Below are 22,543 nucleotides of genomic sequence, written 5' to 3'. Positions count from 1 at the left end.
ACCAAACAGATACTTGTGTACTAATGCTTATAGCAGCAACATTCACAACAGCCAAAAGACAGACAGAACTCATGCCCACCTATCCATCTTTTGCATGAAGAGTAACACAAAAAGTGCCACAGAGATAGAGTGGAATATTATTCTTTTTTTTTTTTAAGATTTTATTTATTTATTTGACATAGAGAGAGAGATCACAAGTAAGCAGAGAGGCAGGCAGAGCGGGGGGGCTCCCCACTGAGCAGAGAGCCCCATGTGAGCCTCGATCCCAGGATCCTGAGATCATGACCTGAGCTGAAGACAGAGGCTTAACCCACTGAGCCATCCAAGCACCCAGAATATCATTCAGTCGTAAAGGAAATTCTGATACATGCTACAATATGTATTAGCCTTGAACAATTTATGCTAAGGGAAATAAGCCAGATACAAAACCTTATATGAGGTATCCAGAATAGTCAAATTCACAAAGACAGAAAGAACAGTGGTTGCTGGGGGGAAGGGGAAATAGGGTGTCTGTTGTTTAGTGTGGTTTCAGTTTTACAAGATGAAGAGTTCTGGAGGCTGGCTGCGTAACAATGTGAATGTATTTTTGACCCTACTAAACTGTATGCTTAAAATGGCTAAGATGGTTAAATTTTACACTGTGTACTCTGCCACAATACAGAAGTTGAAAAAAAAAGTTCATTTATGATAAAAAAAAAATTTAAAGCACACATTTGTCTCCTTGACGTAGCAGTTCTCAACCTGGATACATATTAAAATCAAGGTAGGGGGGCGCCTGGGTGGCTCAGTGGGTTAAAGCCTCTGCCTTCGGCTCAGGTCATCATCCCAGGGTCCCGGGATTGAGCCCTGCATCGATCGGGCTCTCTGCTCAGCAGGGAGCCTGCTTCCCCCTCTCTCTCTGCCTACTTGTGATCTCTGTCAAATAAATAAATAAAATCTTAAAAAAAAAATTAAGGGAGGGAGAGTTCACTCTAGGTGGCCCCTTCTCAAAAGCGGTTCCTGTAAGTTCTATTCCTTAAGATGCCACTACTCTCATCTCTCTTCTTAAGTTTAGGAAATGCCAATATAACCAACTCTCAATACCCAAACAGGATGGAAAAGTTACTATGTAAAATATTAGATTATCAGGATGCCTGGGTGACTGAGTTAACTGTCTGCCTTAGGCTCAGGCGGACCTGCAATGGAGTCCCACATCAGGCTCCTTGCTTGGCCTTGCTTGGGAGGGGTGTGTGTGTGTGTGTGTGTGTGTGCTGGGGCCTGCTTCTGCCTCTGCCTGCTGCTCCCCCTGCTTGTGTACGCTCTATAACATTAAATAAAATCCTTAAAATAATAGATTATCTAAATCACATGGAGTTCATCAAAATTAAAAACTTTTGTGCTTCAAAGGACACCATCAAGAAAGTAAAAAGGCAACTTACAGAAATGGAGAAGTATTTGCTATTCATCTAAGGTTCAACAGTTAAAACATGATCCAGCCAATCCATCCACAGCATACCATTCTAGGTATATGCTCAAGAGAAATGAAAAGAGATGTACACACAAAACTCATGCTCATGAGGCATTAGTAACAGCAGTCACGAAATAAAAAAAAACCCCTATGTCCAACTAATGAACGTGTAACAAAACGTGGTATATTCATATAATGGAATATTATTCAGCAATAAAAAGGAATGGAGTATGGATATTTTACCCTATACCAAGTAAATGCAGTCACAAAACCCACACATTTTATAGTTTCATTTATATGAAATGTGCAGAACAGGCAACCTGGAGGCAGAAAAAGCAGAGTGACTGCCAAAGTAGAATGGGGAGTGACTAGTAATGCATATGGGGGAGGGAAGGGGGAAGAGTCTTTCTGGGTTAATAAAAATGTTCTAAAATTATAGTGGTGATTGTTGAACTCTCAAAAAACCAGTATACCGTGTCCTTTAAAAAGGGGGCAATTTAGAAGGTAACTGGCTGGCTCAGGAGAGCATGCAACTCTTTATCTTGGGGTTGTGGGTTCAAGCCCCATGTTGGGTATAGAAATTACTTAAATAAATTCTTCAAAACAGAAGCAGCAGCAAAACCCAAACCTGCCCCCAAGTGAGGTGGGGGCATAATTGGGGGTGCCTGGCTAGGCTCAGTTGGTGGAGCATGTGATTCTTGATCTCAAGAGTTCTGAGTCTGGGCTCCATGTTGGGCATAGAGCTTACCTGAAAAATACATAAAGAGGGGCTCCTGAGTGGCTAAGTTGGTTAAGTCTCTGCCTTCATAGCTCAGGTCAGTTATGATCCTGGAGTCTGGGGATCAAGGCCAATACTAGGCTTCCTGCTCAGCAGGGAGTCTGCTTCTCCCTCTAACCTTCCCCCCTCTAAATAAATAAAATCTTAAAAATAAATAAAAATGGGGTGGTAAGGTTATGGACATTGGGGAGGGTATGTGCTATGGTGAGTGCTGTAAAGTGTGTAAACCTGGCGATTCACAGACCTGTAAACCCTGGGGCTAATAATACATTATATGTTTATAAAAAAAATTAAAATGAATAATTTTGCAGTATATAAAATTGTGTATCTATAAAGCTGTTACTAAAAAAAAAAGTCTATGGAAAAGACTCATAACATGATAGTCCTTTTAGTATATGTGCGGCCGAAGCAAGCACCATGATACTCCTTTTAAAATCTCTTTGTCTTTTAACCTGATAGCTTACTAGAAAAGCCAAAGGTTTTTTGAGAAATGTTCTAACAATTGTTAATTTTATGCTAAAAAAAAAAACCTTATAAGGAGAATGAGTGGCAATATGAACAGACTCAAATCTATAAACACACATATATAGGAAATTAATAGTCTCAAATCTAATAGCTTCTGTATAAATGGAGCCAATATATCGTATCATATAATAAATATTTATCATTTATAGTAATATTAATTTCACAAATTTGTTTTTCTGCAGTATTAGTGGTAGAAAGGGACCTCATTTACACAAGACCCTGCCCTTTCAAAGTTTTCTCCTACTGGTAAATCCCACAGGTTCTCTCGTCAGACAGGTTTTCTCTATAAGCAGACAAGCTGTCTATATTCATTCAGCCCTTCCAACTATCAAAATACTTACTCTCAGGTTATTGGCTTATTTTCTATCTCTGAAACTGGCATTGTTTCTGTTGGGGTTTTTATTAAAAACACAGAAGGCCAGATCATAACTTTTGTGATGCTCTACTCAATACAGGTTGATCATTGACAGACAGTACATGGTAAAGGATGGATACTATGTGCTCTACTGCCACCCCGAGTAGGGGAACAAGTATTCTAGTCAAACCAGAGAATCAAGCCGACTTAAGAAGAGCAGCTTCACTTGGCATTACAAGCACAATCAAAATGACCACAAAGCAAAGCTGCTTCAAAACAATCCCTTGCTCATGCACACACAAACACACGTGAAGTCAGGCATACCACTCTCTAAAATGCTTTTCGTTTTAATGTTCAGTGTAACCAAAAAGAACTTTTCTAAATCAGGACAAGGTGTCTAGAAATTCAAAATTCTACATACTATTCTACCTGTGGCCATGTTCTAGTTTCTGAACTAGATGGAAAAAGAATTCCCAAATGAAACAAACTGGTATCTTCTATTACAAAAAAAGAAAAATGCTCTTTACAGTCAGTGAGTTCACTGGATCCTATTTTTATGCAACCAACTGTGACAAACTGCTATTCTTCCAATAATTTATCTTGCTAGGCTCCTAAAAAGGAATTTCCAAAGAACCTTTCTGATAATTTTATATGCAGTTATGTCAAACTCCATAGGTCAAGGAGGAGAAGAGGAGTTCGCTGTGGGAGGGACTGGAAACATTAGGCAAGTCATTTTAACTTCAAACATGGACTATACTGCAGCTGCCACCTACCTGTCTCTACACACAGGGGCTGTCAATTTATGCACATGCACAATATGAAAATACTGAAGATGAGGAAAAAAAGACAACATAAATACCGACTTTACTATCTTGTGCTTGTTTTCAGATTAACAGTTCTCAAGAGAACACATTTCTCTACTCTATAGGATCCTGGAATCTTTGGGGACCAAAGGAATTATTTCTCAAAAGGGTTCAGTTTTTAAAAGCTGACATGCCCTGATTTACAGAGTAGTTTCCTAGGAGATGGAACTAGCAAAAAGGTAATCAGTAGGGAATGGAATGAGAAGGGGCTCCAAGGATAGCAGGGGTGAGGCACACTTAGCTCAGGAAGCAGACACCAAACCCCAAAGGATGGAAGTTTGAGGATAACAAGGATGTTGGGACAAATTCACTCAGTAAACCCAAAATGCCTGAAGGAAAGCCTTAAAGCAAGATAATCATGCAGAGGACAAAGCAATGACCTTAAGATAAGTAGCTACTTACTTTCCACTGCAGATAGGTTAAGCTGATAAGTATTCATTAAGCAACTTTGCTGTATAGCACCAAAGGGGGACAATTAACCCTACGCTTTCATCCATGTAACACTCGAGGTTGCGCGTAGTAAAGACACCTGAGAATATCTTGCCACAGGTTTCTACTTAAGCAATTCAGAAATGTAGACCTGCCCCCTCACCCTCCCAAAAAGTGGTAGATAAACTGCTAAGCTAAACACTACTTAAAAGCTAGTTTTGGCCTCTTACTCCTTCTGAATTTTGATTAATACTTAAAAAAGTACCTTTCCCTAGTTTGCCTTTATGCCTCTTTTTATTCCATGTGGGATGGTGGTGGTGGAAACACCTTAAGTTTTTAAATTCATCGTTATTAAGTGGATGGCCTCCACCTTAAAAATTTAAAGGCTAGGGGGCGCCTGGGTGGCTCAGTGAGTTAAGTTTCTGCTTTCGGCTCGGGTCATGATCTCAAGGGTCTTGGGATCAAGCCCCATATCGGGCTCTCTGCTCGGCAGGAAGGCTATTTTATAATACCTGATTTTAAAAGATTTTTAAAAATTTATTTGACAGAGCTTACAAGTAGGGAGAGGAGCAGGCAGAGAGAGAGGAAGGGAAGCAGGCTCCCTGCCGAGCAAATAGCCCAGATGTGGGGCTCGATCCCAGGACCCTGGGATCATGACCTGAGCTGAAGGCAGAGGCTTTAACCACACTGAGCTACCTAGGCACCCGATTTTTTTTTTTTTTTTTTTGGTATGTTGGTTTAATAGAAGCAGATTAAAGTTTTTCCAGGAAAGTTTCCAAACAAAATAAGTGCTCATTTATCCCCAAGATAAGCCAATCAAGGTTGTTAGACCAGTTTGTGTAAACACCAAAATAAAATCAAGGAAGCTGAGTATTTCATTTGAAAGTAACCAAAACAACCCACAGGAAGAAGTGAAGTAAAGCTTTCACCAAGGAGTTGCTAGACACATATGCAAACTATTCTTTTTAAAATTTAACATTTTTCATCTACTGTTCTGCTTTGTCCCTGTATCTTTTTTCTAAAATCGAAAGACCCTCATTCAAAGTCAGTGAATTGTGAGGTACAGCAATGATTCATACGCAGGTTGTAAAAACTGGGCAAAGCCAGACAAAGCATACAACAATGTGGCACAAAAGGCTTCCAAGGCCCTCTGCTCTTGGATTCCTTCTTGTTATCACCATATCTAGGGTATTTTCCCTTATCAAACAAGGTTCACCAATGCTTCTGATGAAACTAACTTCTGAGCAACAAAACAGCGGGAGACAGAAGGAAGTAGTTGTAAATAGATTAAATGCGGAAAGTAAATAAAACTAGACAAAATTCAGGAAGGAAGGGAATTTTAGAGCTAACAGCTTTTCCTTCCTTCAGTCTCAAACTTTGAAGAAAAGTTTCTCTACCTAACATGGGAGGTTATGAGTGTACCACCTGTTATTCATCCAAGGTTTCATGTACCCTGAGCATTATGGACAGGGAAACATGTATAAGGTCACCTGAAGTATCAGGACTGAAATGCCTTAAGATAGAAAATGCACAGTATTCAGAGCAAAGCCTGGACTACAGGGGGTGTGTAACTTTAGATCTCACATGGTTGCAGCCTTTAGATTCATTCAATGTGCCTTCTGACCAAGAAGAAGCAAAGAAAATCTAGGCACTCTTTGACTTGTAAAGATTTTATCAAGGTTCATCATCAATAATGCTCAGAAACAGTTTAGAAAGGTAGCTGGAAAAAACTAACATGGTTCACACAAGGTTGTCCACTGACAACCACTATTGCTTGAGAACCCTGAATCCTTAAGGGACTTTCTAAAAGAGCAAAACAAAAAATAAATGCTCATATACAAAAAGATCTCCCCTTCCTCTATTCTGATTCAACTGCTCTTGAATAGGGACAGTGAAGGTAGTCGTGATCAATTTTCAGAAAGACTGATTCAAATACAAGTCTATCAATTCTGATGTGTAACTAGGGCTGAGAATCACTGGGTCTGGCTTGCTTTCTGTGACTTCAAGCAGGATCTCTTGGCCAGCTTAAGCCAGAGATTCCATGAATTCATCCCAACTTACACAAGACAAACTGAGCCCACTTGCTGTAGGTAAGCTGCTGTCATTTACCCTAGCAGCAATACAACCACAATGAATTGTCCAACTTTTCCAGGACATAACACCCACTGCACACCAAATGCTTGCCACAGATTTCATCACCCCTCCTTAACAGAATTACTTTCAGTTTAGGACCAGGAGGAAGTAGACTGCTGACTACACTCTTTGTTGGGACTTAGAGGGTATGCTCCCCAAGCTTTCATCCCAATGTTTGACGACTGGGGTTGTGCCTAGGATATGGGTGGCCAAGGATTCCCACCATCCCCTTTCCAAGCTCAAAAATCTCAGTCAAATCATTTCTGGGAATTGCTAAGCTAGCCACATTATATGGATCACCAGCTGTAAATTAACGAGTTCCTCACCAATTTCTACTGCCTTTGTCATGTACATTTTTTATGATTTTAATTTATATGAGAGAGGGAAAGAGTGCGAGTGCAAGCACATGAGCGGGAGGGAGGTGCAGAGGGAGAGAAGAGGAATAAGTAGACTCCCCGCTGAGCACAGAGCCATGAGATCATTACCCATGCTTTTTTATTCACAATGGGGTTTCTATTTTTCTTTTACCAAACATGCAAAACTAAGTTTAAAATTTGAGACTACAGCAATCTTTCTGATATGGGTTTAATATGGGAACAGTGTAGGAGGTTGGTTAGGAGCACAGAATTTTATTTTTTAAAATAAATTTTTAAAATTTAATTTTAATTTTTAAAAAGATTTTATTTACTTATTTGACAGACAGAGATCACAAGTTGGCAGAGAGGCAGGCAGAGAGAGAGAGGGGAGAAGCAGACTCCCTGTCGAGCAGAGAGCCCTACTCGGGGCTCAATCCCAGGACCCTAAGCTCATGACCTGAGCCGAAGGCAGAGAGGCTCAACCCACTGAGCCACCCAGGCACCCCAAGATTTTTTATTTTTAAGTAATCTCTATGCCCAGTGTGGGGCTTGAACCCATGATCGTGACATCAAGAGTCACATGCTCTTTTGACTGAGCCATCCAGGCACCCCAGAAGCCCAGATTTGTATAAGAGATTTGGGTTTATGTCATGTCTTATCTGTATAACCTACAGCACTTACATAAATGTATCCCTCTGGGCCTCAGTTTCTACTTTCTTCATAAGGTCATGAGAATTCTGTAATATATGTCACGTGCCTAGCATGGATAGCAAATATTAAGGGCTCACTAAAAGGTAACAAGATGGAACTCAACCTTGTTGTACCCTACCCCTCTGCTCTTTAATAGTACCTTCAGAAACATCACAGCACAGCTAGAAGGGAGAGGGGAAGCAATTTAGAAGGTGGTAAGTCTTATTAGAATCCGAGTAAGTCCAGGGGTGCCTGAGTGGCTCAGTGGGTTAAGTCTCTGCCTTTGGCTTATGTCATGATCTCAGGGTCCTGGGATCAAGCCCTGCATCGGGCTCTCTGCTCAGTGGGGTGCCTCCTTCCCCTTCTCTCCGCCCACTTGTGATCTCTGTCAAAGAAATAAATAAAATCTTTATAAAAAAAATCTGAGTTAAGTCCAGAAATAAAAGGTAACTTTTGGTAGGTGGTAATTAATTACCTTACTTGGATTAAAGGCCTTACCAAATATTCCAACCTGAACAAATGAACCAAACCAAAAATGCAGTTCAAAATAATATGGTCAGAACACTAGAAATGGTTTTGTAATTTATCCTAAGAGAGAAATACAGAAATCCATTACCCTCTGAAACTTAAAAAAATTTTATTATATAAAAGCTTGAATAGCTTCATCCTACAGCTATGGTATGGATTCACATTATTTTATCCACAGTCAGTCACTACTTTTGTCCGGTTATCAGTCACTTCAAAGATCTGACCCCATTTTCTCTTCCACCAATATCGAAAACTGAAATAACATGCTGTTTACTGTCTATATAAGCTTAACGGCACAAATCATTACAGCACATGAATTTGATAAATAAACAAACGGTTAATTCTCAATGTGAGAAATAAATCTTCCTTATATAGTCTCTTCTATACCAACACCAGAGATTTATTCTAAACTACCATACAAAATACCAATGAAAAATTTGCTAGCTTTGGAGAGGAGCTAACGCTTGCATAGAAAGGACTGCTTTAGCTTTAGCTTTGCCAAAACCCCAAAACCATAGTCTTTAATAAAATAAAACCAATACTTCGAAAGAGTCTTCTTTTGCTACCCTTAATTTTGTTCATCCTCAACTTAATGGCCTGCTGCTCCCCCCTCCCCAGACTTTATCATCTCTGATACTGGTTAGAGGCGGATGGGGCTGCCTTTTATAAAGAGCTTGCAGAATACTAAAGGAGGAGGGTGGATTCTGTTACTGTTCAAAAGGCTAGACAGAGTTACTTGAAATTGGTTTATCCAACTGACCTCAGGTCAGATGCCATTACCAGAGGGGACAAAGCACAAGATCTGAACATACCGAGACACTAAAGCAGCTTCTATCATAGAGAACAGAATAACTCACCTGTTCCAGCAAAAATTTCCAGCACAAAGTTTACAAAGGTTCATTTTAGTATTTTATGCTTAACAGCACTATTACTCAGTCATCCAAAACAAAAATGCATGTATCTGGTGTATTTTTCTACAGTTACAGGCATTTATTTTGTCTTGAAAAGAAAAATTATAGTGGCGCCTGGGTGGCTCAGTTGGTACAGCGTACAACTCTTGTTTTCAGCTCAAATCATAATCTCAGGATTGTGAGATCAAGCCCTGCACTGGGCTCCATCATGGGTGTGGAGCCTGCCTAAGATTCTCTCTCTCTCCCTCTGACCCCTGCTCTAAAAAAATAAATTAATTAAAAAATATTTAAAAAAAATTAACAACTTCACAAAAGCTAACCTAGTAGAATGTTCCACCAAGGACCAGCAGAAGCTGGAAACTTTCTCCAGTATTCATACATCAAGGTAAAGCCTTGATTATCAATCACAACCAGCTTTAGGGGCCAGTGTTCTACACGGGATCCTATAAATGAGACAATTCACCTAATGTTTCTTTACCACAATGCAAGTATTTTTCAAATAAAACAAAAGCCACTGCCTTCCTGTTACTGTTCTAATACACAAAATGAACTTCTGGGGAAGGATTTAAGAGCAAGTTACTTCTCTCACCATAGATGCTCATTAAGATTATGTTTGATTCCCAAGTTCTTCCTTGGGTAGATATGCAAAAAAGCATGCCTGTTTTCCTTTTATCTTTGCTCCTATATCCAGCACACCTGCTCCCTCCAGTAAAATGCAAACCTCCTTGGACAAGAGTCCTTTCAAAAGGGAATGGAAGATGTTTCTACTTGGCGAAAGAAATTTCAATCAAAGAGCAAGGCAGTGTGGTATAATAGGATCACAGGCTCTGAAACCAGAAATGTGGGAACAGAAAATCTTGCACTGCCCCTTACTAGGTTGTGGTAAGACACAAGCTACCTAACCTTTCTGTATTTCAATTTCTTCATCCATTTAATGGTTGTAGTAGTTTCCTCAAAGAGCTGTCGTGAGGAGTCAAAATGTATGCTATTCAATTTATCTTCAGAAAAATAGTTTTATTACTTTACTAAAACATACCTCAGTCATGAACCTCTAACCCTGTCCTTCCTGAGGCTCCTCCTTGCTTAAGTGGAAGGCCAGAAGATGCCAGAAAATAGGGGTAGCCAAGAAAGGAAGAAACTCTTTTTTAGTAAAAAAAGCTAAAAATATCCAGAGGTATTAAGGAATTCCTGTTTGGGGATCAGCACATTTTCACTACTTGCAAACTAAGGTTTATTTAGGTTGAAAGGCAAACTGTTGGGACTGTCTTCAGCTCTGTCATGGGAACTTTACGAACAAGGCACACATGCACAAATGCTCTGCGCTATTTCAATACCCTGACAGCTCACCAACCATCAACCAACACAAAGCTCTTGGATCTAATTTTAGACTAACTGGCTTTCAATCAGGAATGAATGTCAATTACAATTTCAAAGCTGCAGATCAGTTACAGCTCCACTCCACTACTGTATCAAAGATACTGTATCAGCCAAATACTACTACTGCCCTAGGTAACATTCTATGACAATTGCCTCCCCTAGGAAATTTTCTGGAGCAGTTACACAATCTCTTTTTTGGTTTCTGACAACGTCCAACACATCATTCAAGACCCTAATCATCTGTTTACACTATGCCCACTTCAACATGTACTGTGTTATCTAGTTCTGGAAATGGCTCATATCATCAATCCACGGTTGTGTCAGACCATGCTCTCATTGTATTACACATTTCTTCCAAATGTCCAGTGTCTAACTTACAGGAGATATTTGATGAAGCTTGTAAGTTGACTGGTTAGTAGTAAAAATGCATTTGTGGGCTTCATTTTTCATATACCTAGATGTGAGTTTGGGGGAAAATCTCATCTGAAGGCCCCAAACATGGTAGGGAAAAGACAATCTTTTATTTTGACTAGGAGCACTCTTCTAAAGGAGACCTTAGAGGATCAAATGAAAATATGAAAACAGAAGAGCATGGGCCCAATATCCCCAAGTTATCTGCACAGCAAGAGGCAGTCGTCAGGTATCTGAAAATGTCAAGTCCTCTGAAATGGACAGGAAGGATGGTGACAAGAGACAAAGCATAGGCTGGATGAAAACACTGGATATGAAAATTGCTGTTAAAGATACAGAACTTGGAGGCTTTAGAAAAAAAATGAAAGCAAACACATGAATACTTATATGCACCCATTACATACAAATTAAGTAGATGAAAGAGAAAGGGCTGGATTAAAGCACAGTAAATGTGATCAATGTATAATGTTTAAGAGTTAAATCTGTTTTCATCTTTGTATCATGAATGATAATGAAATTATGGCTCTTAAACTCAATGATGTTTAGGGGGAGGTGAGAAAAAAGCAAAAAACAATTTTCATTCACTTATATTCAAAGGAAAAAAAGGTTTAAAAATAAGAAAAAAGGGAAGTTTTACTTATTTATTTGACAGAGAGAGACAGCAAGAGAGTGGGAGAGGGAGAAGCAGGCTTCCTGCTGAGCAGGGAGCCTGATGTGGGGCTCAATCCCAGGACCCTGGGATCACAACCCAAGCCAAAGGCAGACACGTATGACTGAGCCACCCAGGCACCCAGGAAGTTTCCAACTTAACAGACAGCAGGCAAGGGTTTAAACTGTGTCCATCTGGTGGCTTGAGATAAAGTTGTTACCAAAGGGGAGCCTTCATGTTCTTTGAGGAAAGTATCCACAAGAAACCTAATTTCCAATATGCTGGAAAGAAGAACCATGAACCCCTCTAATCCCTTCTCGCTCTCATTAAGGAAAGAGGTTGCTTAAGAATTAAGAAATCCCTTTAGAATGTATCCTATGAAAGGGTTCTGTTCTGAGATCCCTAGAAAATTCACTGGACTCTGAAGAAATTTCTGCTCTCCATGTTCTCAGTTGGGACAGTTCCAGCTGTGGGTCTACAGAAAAGATACTAATTTTTCCTTCTGAATCTTCAAGAAGGATCTAAGACCATTCACCCCTGACACTTTTAAGTTTTCTCACAACAGAACATCCAGCACAAGGGGCCACAATGGGCACACTCTTAACCCTAGGTCTAAGAAAAAGGGCCCTCTCCTAATGCTAAAAGGGTCCAACTGGTCAGGGGAAGTGGGGTTAAGACAGACACACCTATAACCCAAAGGGCATTTGGCCTTAAATGTTTCTCTAATTAGGTACTGTGCTTTCCTAGGAGTATGTCCACAGTAAGCCTTCCTTACCTGGAAGGGTATCTGCTATTACAATGAGAAGTCTGTCAAGAGTTGACATTCAAGGGCGCCTGGGTGGCTCAGTGGGTTAAGCCGCTGCCTTCGGCTCAGGTCATGATCTCAGGGTCCTGGGACTGAGTCCCGCATCGGGCTCTCTGCTCAGCAGGGAGCCTGCTTCCTCCTCTCTCTCTCTGCCTGCCTCTCTGCCTATTTGTGATCTCTGTCTGTCAAATAAATAAGTAAAATCTTAAAAAAAAAAAAAAAAAGAGTTGACATTCAAAGACAGTAATTGTTCATTAGGTTCACAGTGCATAGAACACTATTCCTGAATACAACGGCTGTTAGAACTAGTTCTGGGTTGAGGAAAGCAACCTATGACACTCGGGAGTTGCCTCAAGGACACTACCATACCCTACAGAATATACTCTCTCCTTCTTCCCTTTATCTTTTTCTTCTCATGGCTCAGACCTGTTAGTGGCATCTGTATCATGACCTCTTCATGAGGGGCCACCAAGACCTCTGTCTGTAGCTGTACTCTGGTCTACATTCATCTCTTCCCAAGATATTAAAAACATTCTAATTCTTGACTTTTCTTGGGGGTGGTAGGTTTTACGCAGAAGAGAATGGAAGGGGAAAAAAAAAAAACACAAAACACCTCTCTAAAGGCCTGAATATTCTGGTATCACTTTAATTATAAGCAGCCCTTTAACGTATGGAGAACTTAAGTAAAAATTAAAGTACCTAAAGCTCATGGCTTTGAGAACATTCCATGTATCATTTAGGTAAATGTTCTATTAACCAACAATTTTTACTTGGGGAAGGTATTCAAACACATTTGATATACTTTAATCGATCCAAATCATATCAATAGTCCATCCATATTATTTGTTAAAAAAAGCCTAGTCTATAATCTCACAAAATTATTTTCTTTTTAAGAAGGCTCCATACTGGGGCATGGAGTCCTACACAGGGTTTCTTTCCTCCCCCCCCCCAAAAGATTTTATTTATTTATTTGACAGACAAATCACAAGTAGGCAGAAAGGCAGAGAGAAAGGAGGAAGCAGGCTCCCGGCTGAGAGAGCCCAATATGGGGCTTGATCCCAGGACCCTGGGATCATGACCCAAGCAGAAGGCAGAGGCTTAACCCACTGAGCCACCCAGGTGCCCCCCTACACAGGGTTTCAGTTCCTAACCCTGAGATCAAGAGTCAGACACTTAACCAACTGAGCGACCCAGGCACCCCTCACAAAACAACTTTTTTTTTTTTTTTAAAAGAATTTATTTATTTGACAGAGAGTGAGAGAAGGAGAGAAAGAGCACAGGTGGGGGGAGCAGCAGAGGGAGAGGGGTAAGCAGGCTCCCTGCTGAGTAGGGAGCCCGATGCGGCACTCGATCCCAGGATACTGAGATCATGACCTGAGCCGAAGGCAGAGGCTTAACCCACTGAGCCACCCAGGTGCCCCCCCCAACAAAACTACTTTTAATTCAACATGTGAGGAATTTAGTGGAGATGTTAAAAAAATGGTTATGTGGTATAAGAAATATATTTGGTCTTTGTCCATGGCTTTTGACAGAGCTTCTAAAGCCCTTAGAATTTCCTGGGTGATAAAAATATATGTTTATAAAAAATAAAAAATTATTAAAAAAAAAAAAAGAATTTCCTGGGTGATGGGTTTTGTCATTCCCAAGGAATTTCTGTGGAGTACACCTCAGTTTATAATAAAGTGACTTAGGGTAGGGCCACTGGGGTCACCTGAAAGATGAGGTAACTAAGGGTTGGAATTTTCAGTTCCATCCACAGCCCTCTAGGAAAGGTTTGTGGTGTGAAAGGAGTGTGCAGATTAAGTTCTATAAAGCCTTGAACAAGATTTAATGAACCTCTGGGTTGGTTAGCCCAGGAAATACCCCCCAGTTCCAAAGGAACAAAAGCTCCTGTACTCAGATGCTTCTGGACCTCACCTTATGTATTTGTATATATATTTATAAAAAAGGACAGTGGACATAAGTGAAGTGCTTCCCTAAGTTCTGTGGGCCATTCTAGCAAATTATTAAATCCCCAATTTAAAGGCTATAGGTCAGAAATAGGAGAGGCCCAGACTTAACACAAATGGGGACAGTCTTGTAGGACTGAGCACTTTACTTTATGGGATCAGATACTAACTTTATGTAGTGCCAGAATTAGATTAAATTGTAGGACACCCACAGCTGCTGTCCGCTAAGAGCTACAGAACTGCTTGGTGTGGGGGACCACCCCCCCAATCAGGTATCAGAGCTCCTTAGAGTAGAGGAGAAAAGAAGCTGAATATTTCAGGGAGGGAAAGGCAGTCATGTTAACTAGGATATTTCTATTTTCTTCAAAGTGAAAATATCTACAAGTTCTTTTAAACTGAACAGATTTAAAAATGCCCCCAAAACACCCATAAGACTGAAAGTTTACAAACTGTGCAGATCTTCAAAGATGGGTTATCTGACTAAGCCTTCATTATTTTTGAAATATACAAGGTTCCCTGGTCAAGGTAAGTCGGAAAATATTCTAACACCCACAGATGCAACTTAACCCAAATTATCCTGGTCTGTTTGTCACATTTACCACCGTCCTTGGCCAGAACAGGCTCTGGCAATGATTTTATTTCCTGAAAACTATAATCTTCCAGCCTTGTATCTGGAGCTACTTCTTGCTGGGTCAGAAAACATTAGTAGGAAAAAACGACCAAAATTTCCCACTCACCTTTCTTGTAAAACATATTTACCTACTTTAGTTCCTTATCCTAACTATCCACAACCACAGTTCCATTCACATGGCCCTGGTTCCAGTTCTGGCTTATGTACACATTTGTCCTCATTAAGCCAATGGTGGAGAATGTACTACGAGCAATCATAAACCAGGAAGAACTTCCACTAACTTCAAGTGGGACTTAGTATATCAAAAGAAGTGGCAGGTTACTTTATTAACACACAAAGAAACTAACATTCAACCAGACTTTTATGAAACTAAATAAGTATATTCCACAAACTTAAATTTAAAATCTATGTGTAACACTTCTTTCAACTCAGAAAATTAAGTATGATGTGGACTACAAAAAGACTCCAAGTTCCCTCTTTTAACCATTTTGGCTCTTACAAGTGCTCTTCCACAACATTAAGATAGCCTGTTATAGGGGCACCTGTGTGTCTCAGTTGGCTGAGCATGTGACTCTTGGTTTCAGCTCAGGTCATGATCTCAGGGTTGTGAGACTTAGCCGAGCCTCATATTGGGCTCTGTGCACAGTAGTGAGTTTGCTTCTCTCTCTCAATAAATAAGTAAAATTTTTTAAAATAAAATAGTCTGTTGTAGCTTAGATTTCAATCTGAGTCATTCCGGTCTTGTATTTTCAGAAAATGTAATATACATTCATTGCACTTCGTAACATATTGGTTCAAGGCCTGGGCTCTGCTACACTTCAGATACCAAGTTATTTAACCTCTCACCTCAGGTGCCTTAGCTATCAAAAGGTGGCAGTACTTCTTTTGAGGATTAAATCAAATAGTGTATTACTTAACACAGTGTCTATAATATACTAAGCACCCAATAATTATTGTGCTTAGAAATCTCACTTTGTTCAGATGTACTTAATTACTGAGTCCATTTTGCAATGGTTCCCTTTTTAAGCTACATTTAAGTGATATTATCAAAAGATAGTCATTAACTGACTCTCAATTTCAAAATTACTCTTTTGGTTAACTATAAGCATACCTTACAGTCACTGTTAAAAACAAACCAGTATGATTTTTGTGCCCAGAATTCTACAATGCTAAAAGGGTTAAAAAACAAACCAAACAAGGAAAACCCCAAACAAAAAAACAAAGCAACCCAAACAAAAAAACATTTCAAAAACTATTCTATTAATCCACCACTAAGTTTCACTTAGTGCTAATAACCATGCTTGAACACATCAGTTTTCTCTTTAAACCCAAAGACTATCCCCAAACACCAGCACACAAAGATTCATTCTGTTATCCAGTTTGTCTTTATTTCTCCTTAAAATATTTTAGCATTAGCCAAAATATTTCTTACCGTACACTATAATAATCTGAGCCTGACTTTAATACAATTCAGCCAAGAACAGGAATCTTCCTACTCCCTAAAAGAATTTGGTACATATGGGGAAACTTCTGAGCCAAACTGGATACAGTTGTGGCTCCTCACCAATATCCAGAGATGGCGAAAGATTTAAAATTTTCATGGGATCAACATGCAACCAAATCCTAAATAAAAGCAAAGTAGGACATGATTATCAACCATATTATTTGTTTAAAAGAAGACCACTTTCCAGCTATTTTAGACAGCTTAATCCTTGTCTAAATGTCCACACTAACCCCATCACTTAGAAGCAAAGTTGTGCATGAGAACCTTATTTTTGATGTGCTTTCAACTTGACTGAACTGTGCTAATAAAAGAGATAAAGCCTCTAAAAGCTTTAAAGGGTAGCTGAAGAGTTTCAAGTAGCTAGGTAATATGGCTATGAGCAAATCAGAGAATAAGCTTCCTTCATCATGCACTAGAAGGGAATGCTGTTACTACATAGAACGTTATTTTTAATGTTACTACACTCAGACAATAGTCAAATTACAATCATAAATTCACATTTTAGAGTTTTTCAGAGAATGTAATGTATGCAGATTCTAATGTGTGACACTGCCTCCTACGTAAAGACATACAAGAACAAATCTACAGGTCATATCAAACTTTAAACACTGCAACAAAAATCCATAAAAGCCATACTCAATTAAAAGTAATACAACAGAAGATCCTAGTGAAACTAATCTAATTCCTGACAGTACATCATACATAAGGAGTCATGACCTGTACTACCCCTCCAGTGTATGTTCATACTTGGGAGAATAATTATTCTACCATGAGGCAAAAAAACTGTATGTGTTCAAGTTCCTGTAAGATTATTAAAAAGATCTATTTTATTACATTCAAAGAAACAAACTTAAAAAAATTAAAAATAAGCCGCCCCCTTCAATTTATACTAGGTAAAGAGTTAGCAAAAGCCCAAGTCACTGAATGGATAGCCTAACTTTCAGAAGCTTAATTTCAAGCAGAACTGTCACTAATTTAATAAGAAAACACAACAGCAAAACCAATCTAACAACTCTGGGCCTTCCATTAACTAAGCACACTTTATTTCATGTAGTAACAATTAAAAGCTTGATTAATTCTATCACTGCAAATCAAGCAAACGATGACAAACCTGGGCTGGAAACCAGAATGTCCAATTCCTGTGTTCAAAACAAATTTTCAACATGGCCTGGGGCAAGGCACTCTGCTATTCTAAGAATGCTCAGACATACAAATATGTAATGTTCCAAACACTTTTTTTTTGAGCCACTTCCTGTAAGCAAAAAATTCCTATAACTGGGAAAAGAACAAAATAAACAAACTAAGAAAATGGGAATACCTGACACACCTTCTCCAAACGAATATTTTTAACTTAAAAAAAAAAAAAAGAAAAAAGGCATATACAGCCAGTTTCTATCTAACCTTCCCATAGTACATACCCACAAAATTTACAAAAGGAGACCCAAAGCCCACCTAATTCAGTTCTAAACTTCAACAAGCATTAGTACATTAGGCTCTTCTATCCCTGAAAGTTCCAGAGAGAGGCCAAAAAGGACCCCGTAGTTAACAGTTCACATTAACGGCCCCATAACCCTGTTTCTCATGTATATACAGATGCAGATTCGTCTACCAAAATCTCCTCTGCCCCACCCCCCACACGTTGGCATTTTCATTTCATAGGTGGGTACTTCAACAGCTAACACCAGGAACCTCCGGGGTAACTGGAGGACTTGGGGGAAGTCATCTCGGAAGAGATGGAAAACCCAGAGATATCAAGGAAAGGCAGAACGAGGCTGTCCCTGGCCACCTCTCCTCCTTCCCGTCCCATCCAAACTTCACCGACCCGGTTCAGAAGACCGGGAGGGGGAGGCCATTTTAATGAGACCTAGCTGAGAAACATGAAGAAGGGAAATTAGGGAACGACGCTCAGAAAGGAAGGCCGAGCTCTTTTCCCCAACAGCACCCAAGTAGGGTGGCAGCAACTGGAGCTCGAAGACGGAGGTGCTTGATTCAAGGGCCAGAGGGAGATTCAAAAGTAGCAATGGCCTTCCACGAGGGGCTCAAGGGGTCCGAACCCCGGGAGTGGGGCCCCTTACCCCGAAGCAGGAGAAGGACCCCTTCCCCGGCCAACCGCGAAGACCCTTGCCCCTGAGTCGGGGGCTACTACCCAGAGATCCAGAAGGCGGGAGTTGACTAGTGCCTGGTTCTCCTCATCCGGCCATGCGGCGCGGGGGCGGCCATCCTGAGGGGTCCGGGAACCAAGAGAGCACGGGGGGGCCAGACGCGGCGCTCACCCGCGGGCCGCCTCCAAGCTCTTGATGAGCTTCTTGATCTTCCAGATCTCCACGTTCCTGTCGGCAGCACTGGGGTCGTCCGCCATCTTCTCGCCTCCTCCTCCCTAGAGCGGCCCGGCGGGGCCCGGAGACACCAAGACCACAGAGTTAGCGCCGCCGCTGGGGCAGAGCGGCCCCCTTCCTAGCCACCCCCAAGAGGCCCTCTTCTTCCCGCCTCGCGCGGCCCGCCGCGGCGGTCGCTGGCCTCTCCCTCTCTCGGCTTACCTAAGGGCCCAGTCCTGGGCGGCAGCGGCTGCTCCTCCCCGGCGGCGGCTCCGCGGCGGCGGCTCTGACGTAGAACACCGGCTCCCTCTCTCCAGGCAGCTGCATGTGTTGCAATCCGCTCACATGGGGCCTGTGACATCACTTCCTCCGCCAGAGGCTGAGTGGAAGTCGGCGGGCGGAAGGGAGGGGGCCGGTGCGGAAGAGAGGAAGCTCTGCGCGCGCCGCGACTTGCTATTGGCTGTCCGCGTCGCGGCCTACAATGAGCTTGCTGATTGGTCGCAGCTGGGGCCGCGCGGCCCTGTGAGGTAGGGCCCGGGGCGGGGAAGTACCGCCTTCCTTCCGGTCCGGCTAGCCCGGTGCAGGAAGCGGGCGGAAGCCGGTGGCTCTCGCGAGGATTTATTTAGCGACCCGCCGGCCTCCAATGGGGGGTGTTTTCTAGAGGGCGAGACGGAAAACGTCTTTTCCGGCCCTCTTTGGTGGATGGAATGGGCATCTGAAAATCTACGACGCGCGGCTAGACGATCGGGCCGGGACTCGTGATTTGAATTGCGCCTGTGGAGTCTTAAAGAAACGCCTCAAACTTCGTGGCTTCATACCTGGGAAAGTGCTCTTCGCCGACGTGCGTCACTGTTGCGCGGACAGTTAGTGTTTAGGCTCCCAGCCCGGGTGTGTGGATTAGGAAATTTTCCCCAGGTGGTCCGGGACGCGCCACCCGCAAAGGCAAAAGAGGCGCGTTGCGTCTCGCCTGCTGCTCACATGGTTTCATTTTGAACCTGGAATTTTGTGGGGACGGGAGGGGAAAGCAGGGGCTACGCGAGATTGGAAACCGTGAGGTATCTGAGGCCACGGATCGTTTGGTGTGAGGTTTTGAGAGTGGAGGTGAGGAGAGTTTGAAGCAAAATGGGCGGTTATATAAGTTAGAACTTTATCTTTTTGAATTATAATTTTTAGTTGACTGTGTCTCTCTTCACCTCAGTTGGATTTGTTCAAATATTTGGGCCCAAACTGTGCCCAAAGTCAGAGTCAGTTTTCCTGAGGATGCTAAGGTGAACTGGATATAACAGTGCTTACCTTAGTGGAGCTTTCAGTTTCGTTGGGTTTATAACCATTTGTGATTGTATACTTTTGCATCATAAAATAATTGCATAAATACCCGGAAATGCTGTGAGAGTGTAATAAAAGGGCCTGATTTTGGAATGAGACCCAAAGAATGAGTAGGGGTTTGCCAGAAAGCATAAAACATTAAAAAAAAAAAAAAAGTGTGTGCTTGAAAAGCCAGTATGCTGGAACAGGTTCAGGAATGGGTAAAGTAGCTTGAGGTGGAGACAGAGGACAGATCATGTAGGGTCTTGAAAGCCAGGTTTAGGAGTTTGGCCTCTTCTCTTAAGAACAATGGACATCTTAAAGGATTTATAGAGGTAGGGAAATGACATATATGAACAGTTACGTTTTTAAGGAGATGGTTCTGTGGATAAGAGAGAGCAGAAGTAGAAGCTTAGAGATCGTTTTGGCTGCTGCAGTCATTCATGTGAGAGATAATTGTAGCTTAGACTTAGGGTGATGATAGTGCAGATAGAAGTCAGTGATATAAAGGGGGTTAGAATGGATAGTACTGGATGATGGATTGGATCTGGAGAAAGGAAGAATGTTCCCAGAGTGTGGAAATGGTTGCATTTACTGAGATGGGAAATATGAAGAGCAGGTTTTGAGGGATGATTGAAAATTTTCTCTTGGGCATATTAAATTTTGAGACATGCAAGTGGAGATGTCAGGCAGTTGCATTTATGTTTGCTTTGAGTCCTTTTTCATGTTATCTCAACTTTGCTCACACCTTTGAGATGGGGGTATTATCCCCATTTCATAGATAGGGAAACTGAGGCAAAGAACGGTGAAAGGGACTTGCTCTGAGTCACATAGCTAGTTTATGACTACCAGACTTCATGTTCAGTGCCCAGTGCATTTTATCATGCAGCAACTCCATTACCTCTGTTGCCATAGGGTGAGGACACATTTCCTGCAGGAAATGTTTCTTCCCCAGCAAATGAATTCCCAGGGTAGTATCTCTTCTTTAGGTACCATTTTGTAATTCATGACATATGTTCATTCATTACATAGTATTTATTGTACTTCTGTGTGTCATTCACTGTGCTTAGTAATGCACCTTCTAAAGTAAATAATAATAAACACTGTTACTGACTGGATGTGTACCATGTCCCAAGCTTTTCCCTACTTCGTTTCCTTTACCCCAATTCCTACTTTTTTCACTTGGTTCTCTTGATCTACATCTCTTCATTTTTATGTTTATGGCATTTCTGCAGGTCAATATTTCAAGGCTTTCTAGATCACCTCACAGGCTTGCTTTTATAGGTGAAATAAGATGGTGACATGACAGAATTACTGTTTGTCAGCGTTTGAATCATTCAAACTTCATAATTACTGAGATATGAAACTTGTTTCTTAGAATGTTCTAATTCCAGATAGTTTATATGTAGCTCCGAAAACTTACTTGCCTCATTGCTGTAAATTCACCGTTTCTGCATTTGGAATTGAAAACCAGTGAGTGTCTTAGTGGCGAATACTGGCATTGATTTCTAGCAGAAGAGATTTGAAAGGAATAGAACAGGGATGCTATTTCCTTCAGCAAGGAGGAGGCTTTATGAATGCAGCCATGACCATCAATGTTCAGGAAGAACCTCTTGTGACATAAGACTGATACAGATTTTTTCAAAATGACATATGATGAGGGTAGATATATAGCCTCTCTTGGCACAGGTTGTTCTTTTCTGAAAAATGAAGGATTTGTTACTTGACCTCAGAATTTCTTCTCTAGGTCTAATGTTAAATAATAAAGTTAAATACTGGGGTGTAGATAACATTCCTAGTTATGGGTGGAGATGGGGAAGGGAAGAAGAATTGTTTTGATGATGTTGAAAGTACCAATAGCAACTTGAGAACACAGTGTTGTTAGGTACAGAATGAAATTATTGGTTGCTAATGTGCAGGCCAGTTTTAAGAATAGCCAAGGTGAAGAAAGCAGGGGAGAAATGGTTGAGGGAAGATTTCCTAAGGGCTGTACCCTATGACTCTTAGGGAAGTCAGGGGGATTGTTAAAGGAAAGATCTCTAGAGCTAGGCAGCCTTAGGGTTGAACCCTGACTTTGCTCCTTATGTTGTGCAAGTCACTTAAATCTTGCAGAATTTGTGTTTATCTATAAAATGGGGATACTGCCTTTTTTGTGGGACTACTGGATTAAATAAATTGTGTAAAGTATCTAGTACCATTTACAGCACCTGTGTCAATAGTGAATGCTAGTTCTGTTTTTAGTTTCTCATTTGTTCTGTCCTCTTCCATTGTTTTCAGTACCCATCTGTTGACCTGATATACTACTTCTAGCAGAAAATTGAAGTTGAGAGCCTAAAGTTAGAGCAGACCCAAATTACAATTCCTAGGGATTTTTTTTTTCCTAGTGGAAAGAGGGAGCCGGTAAAATGGTCTGTGGGATCTTTACCCTGTTTCAGTGACTGGTGTGTTAATAATTGTTAGAAATTTAGAACTTTTCACAGCTGGAGTTTAAAAGATTGGGTATTTGTGTGGGGAGGGTTGTGTGGGTGCCAAGAAGCAATTGTGGTTTAGACCTAGAAATTGGGCCTTGGGCTGATCAGTAT

General features: G+C 41.1%; 1 protein-coding gene across 1 annotated transcript in view; it reads right to left on the bottom strand.

The window, feature by feature from the left end:
- Nucleotides 1-19,014, bottom strand: part of ETF1 (eukaryotic translation termination factor 1) — a 31,521-nt gene extending 12,507 nt beyond the window's left edge. Inside the window, exons 1-2 of the mRNA XM_044226628.1 lie at nucleotides 18,879-19,014; nucleotides 18,615-18,718 (exon numbers count right to left, since the gene is read on the bottom strand). Coding sequence (XP_044082563.1) covers nucleotides 18,615-18,700 — 86 coding nt within the window. The 5' untranslated portion in view covers nucleotides 18,701-18,718; nucleotides 18,879-19,014. The remainder of the gene's footprint in view (nucleotides 1-18,614; nucleotides 18,719-18,878) is intronic.
- Nucleotides 19,015-22,543: the final 3,529 nt, after the last annotated feature.

This window comes from Neovison vison, chromosome 1, assembly GCF_020171115.1.
Source record: "Neovison vison isolate M4711 chromosome 1, ASM_NN_V1, whole genome shotgun sequence".
NCBI classification, from domain to species: Eukaryota; Metazoa; Chordata; class Mammalia; order Carnivora; family Mustelidae; genus Neogale; species Neogale vison.
Note: the sequence above shows the minus strand (reverse complement) of the source record. Positions and strands in the feature narration are given on the sequence as shown.